The 11,369-nt window shown below is 54.9% G+C and overlaps 3 protein-coding genes across 3 annotated transcripts; 2 read left to right on the top strand and 1 right to left on the bottom strand.

Annotated features, from left to right (window-relative positions):
- Window positions 1-105: 105 nt before the first annotated feature.
- On the bottom strand, window positions 106-2,051 carry DICSQDRAFT_59580 (cytochrome P450; the record flags this gene model as incomplete). The annotated part of the gene is made up of 9 exons (XM_007365376.1): window positions 106-208; window positions 262-405; window positions 462-576; window positions 637-933; window positions 1,053-1,173; window positions 1,237-1,501; window positions 1,566-1,754; window positions 1,810-1,939; window positions 2,000-2,051. The coding sequence occupies 9 exons, from the start codon at window positions 2,049-2,051 to the stop codon at window positions 106-108; spliced, it is 1,416 nt and encodes a 471-aa protein (XP_007365438.1).
- A 1,957-nt stretch (window positions 2,052-4,008) lies between these two features.
- Window positions 4,009-6,661, top strand: Dslcc6 (multicopper oxidase). Its single transcript, XM_007365375.1, has 9 exons — window positions 4,009-4,613; window positions 4,671-4,782; window positions 4,832-4,868; window positions 4,932-5,443; window positions 5,507-5,688; window positions 5,749-5,833; window positions 5,896-6,146; window positions 6,232-6,334; window positions 6,412-6,661. Exons 1-9 carry the CDS (start codon window positions 4,168-4,170, stop codon window positions 6,508-6,510), a joined length of 1,827 nt encoding a protein of 608 aa, XP_007365437.1. The 5' UTR covers window positions 4,009-4,167; the 3' UTR covers window positions 6,511-6,661.
- Window positions 6,662-8,689: 2,028 nt separating this feature from the next.
- DICSQDRAFT_169752 (cytochrome P450) lies at window positions 8,690-10,805 on the top strand (the record flags this gene model as incomplete). The annotated part of the gene is made up of 10 exons (XM_007365374.1): window positions 8,690-8,897; window positions 8,954-9,083; window positions 9,139-9,327; window positions 9,389-9,653; window positions 9,715-9,835; window positions 9,894-9,907; window positions 9,961-10,232; window positions 10,289-10,421; window positions 10,469-10,623; window positions 10,679-10,805. The coding sequence occupies 10 exons, from the start codon at window positions 8,690-8,692 to the stop codon at window positions 10,803-10,805; spliced, it is 1,614 nt and encodes a 537-aa protein (XP_007365436.1).
- Window positions 10,806-11,369: the final 564 nt, after the last annotated feature.

Here is an 11,369-nt window from a genome sequence, read left to right as displayed (position 1 = left end):
CCGCAACTGCCACTGGATACTGAGGCTGCAACCTACATACATTTTCAGTACCTAAACACTCCGCATTTCGTCGATGCAACAGCCAAGGCAGCCATATCTATTTGGTCACTCGTCCATCGTAGCGCGGGCCTCGGAAGCATAGGAGCGTATGAGTGCCTCTGCGGCCGCGGACCTGGGCCGAACAGTGCAGCGCATATCCTCGGGATACCTGGAAACCTTCCGTTCATAAACGCGCACAGTAATCTCAAACGAGACGCGTACGAGTTGAACCCATCGGTCATGCTGTATTCGACCTTAATTGGTTTTCCATCAGCTCCTAGCGGCGGGGTGATGTCGAAGACGTGCAGGGCTGATGCGACATTGATGAATAGCGCGGCTTCTCCAAAGTGACGGCCAGGGCAAATCCTACATGGGGAATTGAACCACGGATTCAATCCAATCCGACGACGTAGTGGACTTACCGTCTACCATAGCCGAATATGAACGTCGTCGGGTCGCGAACGGTCAGATCCAGCTTTCCATCGCGGATGAATCGCTCAGGGCGAAATTGATCGGGATCCTCGAACACAGCGGGATCTTGCATGCAAGCCCTATCCACTCTTTTAGCCTCTGAACCTGAGATGTACATATCTGCACTGTGAAGCTGAGCGTACCAGGTCGCAGGCAAGAGCAGGGTGCCAGCAGGGATGAAGTAACCGTTCAGCTCGTCGTCTTCCGTGGTTGCATGAGGCACGCCCAGAGGAAGAACGACGTGCCACCGCATAGCTTCCCTAATGATGGCGTTGATGTAGACCAGAGAACTCCTGTCGCCGAATTCCGGGAGACGGTGCGGACCGACAACGGCATCAAGCTCGGCGTGGGCTTTCCGCAAGACATCGGGGTAGAGGGACATGGCCAGGAAGACGGACTGTAGCGTAGAATAGACCTGGTGATCTCATCTCAGCAGCGGTCGCTTAAGCACGTAGATACTACACGCACTGTATCGGTACTAGCTGACGGGGTTGTTCTAATCAGCCATAAATGTCCGATCTGAGAAGTGAAAAGGCGAATACCTTCAAACGCGACCATGCCTACATTCATTGTAGTCTCCTCGTCCTGCGGACTCATCTCTTCAGATTGAGAGAGCCTCGAGATTAGCTTCGCTATGATTGATTGTGACGCGTTTCCTTGTTCCTACAGCCGGATTGGACAGTCATGATCAGGGGCGCTGACTTGGAGACCGGGAGAGCAACTGACCAGCTGTGCCTTTGTAAATACATAAGGTGTTTCCGTCATCCTGCGGCCCGCGGCCTGCCATTTGGCCCACAGTTTCGGCGATCGTGAAAACGGGATCCAAGGCTGAACATGGCGTAGGAAAGGCAGATATTCGACAAGGAATCTGCCAGAGGGCAAGCCGTCCACCACCCCTTCGTGCCCCGCTTCAACTATACTGATAAACGGGTCGGTCTCGTCCTTGGCCTTGATACCGTACGCAACCTTCAGAATACTGGATGCAAAGCCGCTATAATGACGTCGGAGCATGAGCATTCGGCCTGAGCAGTACGTAGTTGAGATGCGGTGCGTACAAGCGAATGAGCTTCACGAGCCGGCTAGGGTCATCCAACACCCTCTCTAGGAACCTATGTGCACTTGCGCGTTGGATAGGCTGGTAGTCGACGATCGCCTCTGGATAGAAACATTGCCAGAAGGCGCGTTTGTGACGACGCCACTTCTCCCCGTAGGGCATCTGTGCGAAGCTAGCGCTTTGTCCGGTCCTGTATACCGCTAATCAGACCGCCGCGTTTGTGGAACTGCACAGTGCAATCTCACAGTTCAATCATCGGGGATCGGTCTCGGTCCGACGTATTCGCAGCCCTCTTTCCAAGGTACTCTTGCACAACTTCCGCGCTTCCGAGGACGACGGTGGATTTTCCGAAGCTCCGCAGGTGCACGATGTCACCTAGGAGCATACGGACGATATAAGATAGACTGAAGGACGTTCTGCACAGGTAGTACTCACCGTATTGCGCACATAGATCGCGATACGCTACCCAGGGATAACTCTTGGGCATATCAAACAGATTCCCGACGATTGGCAGAGGCTTCGGACCTGGAGGAAATGGTAGGCCCCGAGTACGCGCACGCCATTGAGCGAGGGAGCGTATGTACAAGAAGAGTAGGGAGACGATCCCCAAAACAGCCGCAGCGGCGAGAGTCGAGTGAGTGTGGCTCTCCATAGGTGGGGGGAACTACACTGATACTGCGGTGCGACCTGGGGAACTGCAGTCTTTATAGAGCGTGCAGGAAGTTCAGAAGAGTGCAAGCACAAGCACACACTCGCAAGGTCATCTCGCTGACGGACTGACTTAGTAAACAGCGTTCCCTGGACGTGGATGCCATTACGAACGGTTATCGATCCTATCGACCGCATACGGGACACCACCCACGCAATGGACCTGAGGGTTGTGCCCCTTGCTGACGTGGTCGTTGAGGAGGACGTTGAAAATATGTATAGTGGTCACGTCTGGCGACCTTTGTGGTTTTAACATTCAATAAAGATGGCTCCAGGTTCGTGAACTCACCTCAATACCGCTTGCCCTGGTGCGGTGCGACACCACATTTGGCCAATCGACGCACCATTCCAAATTGCAGCCGAGGCGAAGCCGAGGAAGCCAAACGTTCTTGTTCTGGATGAACGCTTCGTGGGACAGCAGGAACGGTTGACTTTACGCGTGTGGGATCGCAAAGGTATTGAATACGAGACTGTACTATCCGGTTAGATCACGACAAAAATTCGAGTGTTCTTACGTTCGCAGAGTACTTCGACTCCACAGCGTACGAATGTGACGTAACATAGAAGAAAAACCAGCTCTAGCGATCCGAAAGGTAGACACGGGGTCGGCCGTGTCGCCAGCATGGTATACATCGTAAGTACTCTTATTGGACGCGCACTCATCAAGATTGACAACGCGTCTTCGAGCCCAAACCTAGGCCCGCCTTCCGGGACGATGCGCCGCGTATAATTTCGATGGCGACACGCGCCAGTCAAGCTAGTACGTATCCCAGCTGAGTGCGAGTGGCATGAACAGGGGGAAATACGGATTGCAACGCAATTCGTCACACTCGACTTAAGGCCCCAGACGACGGCGAGTGTTATGTCAGTCGAGAACAGAAGGCGCCGGAGAAGTAAGCGGGCCCCGGGAAAGGATGGTGTCCCTTTCGAAGTCTCCAATCAGAAGCTCGTGAGGAGAAAGATGAAACTATGACTGACGATGGCATGGCTAAGGTTCTCGTACCTGCTTCACGGTAGGCTATAGATTCCGAAGCATGATTCCAAGGTTTCTGTCTAGGAGGAAGAGGAAGGCCATGAGTGCATGCCTTCTCCAAGGATGAAGGACTGCAGATAGATGAATGAGGAGCAGGAGCAAGAGGAGCCCAGGTGCAGTGATCATTGGATAGCTTTGGGACATCCGAGCGGGGCCGCTCATGTCGCACGATTCCAGAGGCGGACAATCAATGCATTGATGTGGTCCGAGAGTGGGCTTCTAAGCGCATAGCGCACTGTTCGGTTGATCTGAGGGATCAGTGTGAGGGTAGGGTACTCATCTATCCTGGATGGGATTCAATTCATGGCAGTCCGCAGTGAAGAAAGTCGACACAGATCCTCGATGTAGTGGCTGTGTTTCGATGGAGCCCTCGGACACCTCCTTTGGCAATATAGACGCTCACGAGATTGCTGTCGTAAAAGCAGGCCCAAAGTCGTCCTCAACCAAAACAACGTGTCGCCTAGGTTTGTTCTGACAGCCATATAAGCTCATATCCACACCACTGGTAGTGAGATGGCCTAGCCGGTTTCCACGTACAGCTTGTCATTCCCACATCATACGTTCACGAGACCCAAGGTTCGGCATATCAGTGGCCTGGCCATAGAGCTGGCCGGGCGATGGCACGTTCGTCCCTATCATTGGAGCTTCGCTTTCTCCTCCCACATGCTTCCTCCTCATCTCTGTCAAAATGTTGTCCCGAGATGCCTTTTGTGCCTTGATCAACGTGCTCGACGCTGCATTACTCGTCCCGACGCCCTGCGTTCTGTCAAATTGGGCACCCGATAGCATTTATGAACGTTCTTAGCGTCAATGGACCTCCGAGGATCCCGCTCGCTCCTTCGACTCCGAGCCACACTCCAACATGTCCAAGACTGACTCGGGCGATAACCTGGCGAGCGAAAAGTCTGGTCCCGCAAAGGCGGCCAGCACTGGCACGCGCCGCCCTCTTATCATTGGAGCTGCTGTAGCGACAACCGTCGTCGTCCTCGCGCTCGCTCTCGGACTAGGGCTTGGTCTCGGATCGAAGCACCACCACTCCTCTTCGAACTCTTCCTCGGCCAATGGCACGGGAAGCCTGGCGGTAGTCACTTCCCCCGACTCGAGCGCGGCCTTCTTGTCTGCGACATTGCTCAACGATCCCCCGACAACGCGCACGTACGACTTCGTGGTAGAAGAGCGCACGGGTTTCCCGGATGGTGTAGAAAAGCGCATGCTCGTTGTGAACGGCCAGTTTCCCGGGCCGACCATCGAGGTGAACACCGGCGACCGCGTCGTGGTCAATGTGACGAATAAGATGTCTAATGCCACGTGAGCACTTTCGGACATACGATACGATACCAGCCTGACATTTGATGCGATTATGAGGACTATCCACTGGCATGGCCTATTCCAGCGAGGCACAAACTTCTACGATGGGACCGACGCAATTACCCAGTGCGGTATCCCGCCCGGTCAATCCATGGTCTATAACTTCACCGTGAGTATCCAACGCGGGGCAATCATAAGCCTGTCTGAATATATCCTAGCTTGACGGCTACGTGGGCAGTACCTGGTGGCACGCTCGTAGGTCGTTTCCCCTCTGCTCTCCCCAAATCTCAATTCCTTAGCGTATACTCTTCATTGTAGACTACATGACGCAGTACACTGACGGGATCGTCGGCGCGTTCGTCGTCCACGCAAAGAACGAGTCCGTTCCCTCTTACGACGGCGACCTCGTCATCCAAATGTCCGACCTCTACCACGGCTGGTCCCCTGACCTCCTCGCGTTCTACTTCACCCCAGGAGGCATCGACGGCACCCCCGGCAACGAGCCCGTCCCCGACGGGGGCACAATCAACGGCATCGGGCAGTACGGCGCCTCTGCCAGCACCCCGAACGCGTCTTTCTGGAACGCGACCCTCGAGCCGAACAAGACGTACCGTCTGCGGCTGGTGAACACGGGCTCGTTCGTCGCGATGCAGTTCGCGGTCGACAACCACACGCTGACGGTCATAGAGGCGGACGGGACCGCCGTGACGCCGTTCGAGGTGTCGAGCGTGTCCGTCGCGATTGCGCAGAGGTATAGCGTGCTGCTGAGGACGAACCAGACTGCCGGCGCGTACTGGGTCCGGGCTGATTTGGATCAAACTGCGTTCACGGTGAGTTGCAGCATCTATGACGTGGGAGGGTCTCGTGTGCGAATTGTGCCTTTTTCGTGGTAGTACAACAACCCGGGCGCGCAGACGGAGGTCCGCGGGGTTATCCGCTATGGGGTCGCGAACGACACCATGCCCGACTTCTCCCTTCTGGACAATCCGCCAGCCCTCCCGGATGGCTCGCCTTCCGAATTGGACACCAGCGACCTTGCTCCCGTCGGTGGTGGTCCCGCGCCCGATGCTACCTTGTGAGTATATGGGAGACGTATAGCGGTATCACAACAGCGTGGCCTCATGACCCTCAACAGCCAAGTGTACTTCACAATCTCCATGCAGTACGCGAACACCGGGTCCGACTACCTCTCGAAGTTCCTCGCCTTCATAAACAGTACCGTACGTCACTCCCTTCACCAAATTCCACTCATATACGTACTCACGACTTCGTCTCGTCTTAGTCCTGGCAGCCACTCCAAGGCACTGCGAGTCTCTTCTCGCACCTGGGCAACGTGACGACAGACGGCTCCGCGACCTTCGCGGACTCGCAGCTGATCACGACGGTCGACGAGCAGCATGTCGTCCAGATGGTGATTGACAATCTAGACGACGGCGACCACCCGTTCCACCTCCATGGCCAGAAGTTCTGGATCGTCGGCCAGGGTGACGGGCGCTTCCAGGGCCAGACGATCAACAACACGCTGCCTATGCTGTGAGTGCACATCTTCCGGAAACTCTTGTCACCTGGTCAGATTTTGGTAGACCACGGTACTGATTGCTTGGTGTGTGCTATGTAGGCGCGATACGCTGGTCATCCCCGCGTACACGCACGCCGTCCTGCGGTTCACCGGCGACAACCCGGGCTTCTGGGCCTTCCACTGTCACATCCAGTGGCATATGGTGAGTGCTGCTTCCCTCTGCAAGATACTGCATACCAGTGGCCAGGCGCTGACCGAACCCGCCGTGTAACCTCGCAGTCGGCTGGTCTGCTCTTCCAGCTCAACGTGCTCCCCTCGGAGAGCGCCAAGTTCGACATCCCGCAGTACATGATCGACCAGTGCAAGTCGTCATCATGAGCCCTGGCTCCGCAAAAAAGGGAGTATGATCTGATGTCGGTGTGCGTGCAGCTCGTTGTCAGTGGTGCATGATATCCCTGGGGCTCTGGTGCCGTTGTGCCGTCGTGATGTATATTGGAGCTTCATCGTCCATCCCAAATCGAAAATTTTGCATAGCTGAATTCTGGAAGCTGCTGATTCCAGTGTCGACCATTCGTCTTCGCGGTCGTACGCGCGCTCAGAGCAGTGCAGGTCGCGCACTCGAGATGCTCGGGGCTGGAGAGTTGGATATATTGTGTATTGTCATGCGGTGATGCGTGCATCTGGAACGAGACAACAACAGGTGTAGAAAAAGTACAGACATCGCCGACGAATGGTGAAGGCATGCCACGGACACCGACGGAAGGCGTCGACATGAGTGGAGGGATGGAGACTCAGACAAACGCAAGGCACTGAGGATAACTTAGCAGACATCCGACCTTTGCGTAGTAGCGGCGGCAAGGACTGGAGAAGTTGCGGCAGCCGAGACCGATGCAGGTCTCGGAGTTATACGTAGTTGGATACTGGGGCGCCGCAGGCCTATGTAGGGCCGAGCAGAGGTGTGCGGGTCAAGACTCGACCCCTTGACCCTCTCGGCTTGACCCCGGGGTCTGACTTGGGGTCTGACTTGGGGTCTGACCTTTTCGAGGGGTCAACACGTGATGCATGGTCGGCTCTCGCGTACTTAGAATAGTCGACCGCGTACTACCGGGAGCGCGGGCAGGGCGCCTTGCAGGGTGAAATTGCCCACCTCGAGCGAAGGCAGATGAAGACTCAGATGCCACGATGACGACGGGATATGCTAACTATGCTACACCTTGCACCTCTCTGAGTTCTCGCTGGTTTTGGAGGTGTTTCCCAGACACGCTCCTCTGGGTCGGCATCCATCTCCATTGTGGCAAGTCTCTCGCAGCGTTCCTGAAGGCCATCGGTTTCACTCCCCCGCTTATGGATGGCCGAGACATTGGACAGTTGGAAAGAAAAATTGGAACTGGCAAGAACTTGGCAATTAGAAGGCGGGTTCGTGGCCGCTGAAGGCGAGCCCGAGCTCGAGCAGCGAGCAGCGAGTGGCGGACGGCCGGCCGACCCGGCGGTTCACGTGCCCGGGAGCTCCGATGTTGATGTCGCCTTGGCTTGACCCAGGGTCTGACCCCAAGGGGTCTGACCTGGGTCAAGGAGGGGTCTGACCCGGGTCTGACCCAGCCGAGCACATGTCTGGGGCCGAGCGCGTTGTGGAAGCTGATGAATTTGGGGAGAGCGGGTTGAGCGCTGGCGACAGGCATCGCGGGCGCTTCACGCTCGCCTTCTCTTTATCTTTGACCTTGCGGATTGCGACCATACATTGTTCGTCGACTCTAGCGAGCATAGAACTACGAGAGCCTCCATGTGGAGTGCCAGATGAGGACGGTCACATCATAATGTCCGTCGACAGTTCAGTTGAGGTCTCCAATTGTTCGAAGACATATGGTGTGTCTTGGCCCGGGCCTCTTCGCCGTCAATCGTCTGCTCATCTTCGTCTGCAGGACTGTTTAGATGCTGCCAAACTTTGAAACGTGCTATCTTGTGTTTCCTTATTATTACGCGGTCCCGCTGTCGGTTGTCTTCAAGCCTTACAGCCTGGGAGTATTGGTACTTAGGTTCCGACGTTCGCCTTCTTCTTCCACATGCTCCCCGCATTTGAGTAGTTTCTTTCCTGCATTCGCACCAAATGACAGCCGTAGAGTCTATTTCAAGTCATTGGCATAGTCAGCCGTAAAGCTATCAAACACCCCGTTGCGTGCATGGTCAACAGCTGACTTCGAGAATGCAGCTGCCGGACTCACAGATCGGATGTCGGCCATATGCGCACCCAATGGACTCTCCAATATCAAGAGCAAAGTCGATGCACGTAGCAACAATAGAACGCTGCTTGCAAGCCAACATCGTGCCAACCACCCGTAGAGCCGGTATCCCAGCCCATCGGTAAGCCACCTATCATCCTGCCAATTACCTTATGCTTCTCGACGGATTCTTTATTACCTCACCCAGGAACAAGTGGGGTCCTGATGTACCTATTCCGCTGGATATATCAATCTTGTCTGCCGGGGTACATCTAGTTGTTCCCCATTACCCTTTCACGCCTCCGCCCACTGCAGCTGGGTCACTCTCCAGTGCAACCACGATGTCTCAGATCACTTACTTTGCCCTTGCATCTACGTTTATCTCCCTCATCGTTGTCTTCTATGTGCGCTCCATCGCACAAAGGAGAGCCCGCACTCTCGGTCGCCCTCTGCCTCCTGGACCGAAAACTCTTCCAATTCTTGGCAATATGTTCAACATGCCGCGCGTTAGACCGTGGATAGTCTATCGGGACCTCAGCCACGTGTTAGGTAAGCCACAGTCTGCCTATTGAAGTCTCGGCGAGCTCTGACCGGCGTCGTCGAAGGGGACATTATTCATCTCCGCGTTCTCGGACAACACATCGTAGTGCTCGGGAGTGCTCAGGCGATATATGACTATCTCGAAAAGCGATCCGCAAACACCTCTGACCGCGTGCAGTCACCCATGATTGAACTGTGCGTCCCCTTGTGCTACATATTTACTGCCGCAGATGACGCTATAGCTGGATAGATCTGGCGCAAGTTTCAACCTCGCCTTTATGCCCTATGGTCAGCGGTGGCGCCGTCACAGGCGCTCTCTCTGGCAGTACTTCCATCGTGAGGCTACGGAAGGATACAAGACGACGCAGCAGTCCGCCGCCCACATTTTCTTGCACGAGCTATGCGAAAGGCCCTCGGATCTGAGGGATATCATCCGTCTGTATGTCTATGTCTGCCATGATTGTCACTGCTTCCGTTGGCTCATCCACCGACATGGGCAGCAATTTCGCATCAGTCATCATGAAGATTGGGTATGACATTGCCGTACAGAGCAAAGACGACGCATACTTGAAGATAGCGAAGGATGCGCACGAGGGGCGTGCAGAAGGCATGGTCCCGGGGAGATTCTTGGTCGATTTCCTACCCTTCCTTCGGCACATCCCCCCTTTTTTCCCGTTCGCGGCCTCACAGAGACTATGGGTGAAGTGGAAAGCGGCAGGCGACCGACTCAAGAACACACCATTCGAATGCGCCAAAGCCAAGCTGGTATGTAACACAATGTTGATTTGCCATTGGTCTTTGACTCTCGCATGATTTCTCATCGTAGGCCAGTGGAGAGACTACACAGTCCATTGTGGCGAATTCACTCGAAAGGCTTAGCAAGATGGGTATTTCATCCCCAGAAGAGGAAGAGATCGTGAAGAATGTCGGGGCCGTGGCTTTTGAAGGTGCGACTATGATCTCTTCCGTGAGACTCGCCTCCATCCTAAGCCTTGTTCTCCGCAGCTGGAATCGACACGGTATATAGGTCATGTACTTCAATCAATCTGTTCGCTGAATCCTGCTCTTGTAGGTGTTATCCACGATGCTATCCGTGTTCTCCGGCGTGTCGCTCCATCCGGAGGTGCTCGCGAAGGCACATGCGGAGCTTGATGAAGTCGTCGGCCCCCATCGTTTGCCAGATTTCAGCGACAAGGATTCGCTGGTCTATATCAACGCAATTATCAAGGAAGCAATGCGGTGGCATACGGTGCTGCCCATGGGTGTCCCACATGCGACCGTCGCCGATGACGAGTTCCGCGGATACTTCATCCCTGCTGGGACGATGGTGTTACCCAATACTTGGTATGCACAAGTACATATTTACTCCTATCCCTGATCTTCACTGACCTTTCTTCAAGGGCATGCATGCACGATCCCGAGGCATATGAAGATCCAGACGTCTTCCGACCAGAACGATTCATTCGCAACGGAAAGTTGGATCCGACAGTGCAAGATCCGACAGCTTTCAGTTTCGGTTATGGTCGTAGGCACGTATATACCAGACTGTAGTAGTCCCATGTTGTGATTGATTGACTCAGCTGTTTTGCAGGATATGTCCTGGACGCTATTTTGCCGAATCCGCGTTGTTTATAAACGTTGCTTGCGCAATCCACGTCTTCGATATTACCCCGCCGCTCGGAGAGGATGGTCTACCTATCGAGGTCAAGCAGGGGCATACAGATGGCTTCATTTCGTACGTGCCAGGCGCATTCTGATAATGATGGTCTCATCTCATGAGTCTTATACAGTCACCCTGAGGATGTTCGATGCACGATCAAGCCGAGGTCTGCAACGGCCGAAGCATTGCTACGCTCTCATGCCACTTCTGCCCGCCAATCTTCGAACGAGGGAGAGCAAGTAACCCCCGATTGTTGATCTACGCTAGAACGGGGATTCTGGATGGCCGGCTGGATTTGCACAATGTGCAGCGGGACGTCATAGTCTTGCAGGCCTCGTATATTATTACGCACTGTATAGTATGGAGAACGCACTGGGTGAATGCATAGATCAACCGCCAAAGGACAGCGGAAAGTTTCCAAACATGGTGCTCGACTTTGAGGGCACTACCTCCCTACATCAGCAAAACCAGCAACTAATGGTCTGGCATGGTCACGGCGCCCGAAACCGGCCTACCCTGTCCGGAATCCGCAAGCGCTGCCTGAAACTGGCCAACTTCCGTCTCGCCTGACGGATTCTGGCCGTTGAGCATCTGCGCGGATGAATCCTGGCAATGGTAGATAGGCATACATCTTGCCCTGCTGATTCTGATCATTGACTTGTTATTGCTATCCGTTGCACCACAGCCGCCTCCCTCTCTCTCGAGCGCGCTCCCGATCATCCTCCTCTCCGCCTCCGCGCGTGCCGCCTCCAGGTCTCTGCGCTCCTCCTGCTTGTGCGTCATGCGCCAGGATTTTTGAGCGCGGATGTACACCTCTTCCT

Source organism: Dichomitus squalens (genome assembly GCF_000275845.1).
Source record: "Dichomitus squalens LYAD-421 SS1 unplaced genomic scaffold DICSQscaffold_12, whole genome shotgun sequence".
In the NCBI taxonomy this organism is placed as follows: domain Eukaryota; kingdom Fungi; phylum Basidiomycota; class Agaricomycetes; order Polyporales; family Polyporaceae; genus Dichomitus; species Dichomitus squalens.
This window is presented reverse-complemented; position numbering and strand designations above follow the sequence as displayed.

Bases quoted from the DNA above. Each gene is read 5' to 3' on its own strand.
- Dslcc6 (XM_007365375.1), top strand. From the start codon at position 4,168: ATGTCCAAGACTGACTCGGGCGATAACCTGGCGAGCGAAAAGTCTGGT. The intron at 4,869-4,931 runs GTAGGTCGTTTC...TCTTCATTGTAG, and splicing joins CAGTACCTGGTGGCACGCTC to ACTACATGACGCAGTACACT. The intron at 5,834-5,895 runs GTACGTCACTCC...GTCTCGTCTTAG, and splicing joins TCGCCTTCATAAACAGTACC to TCCTGGCAGCCACTCCAAGG.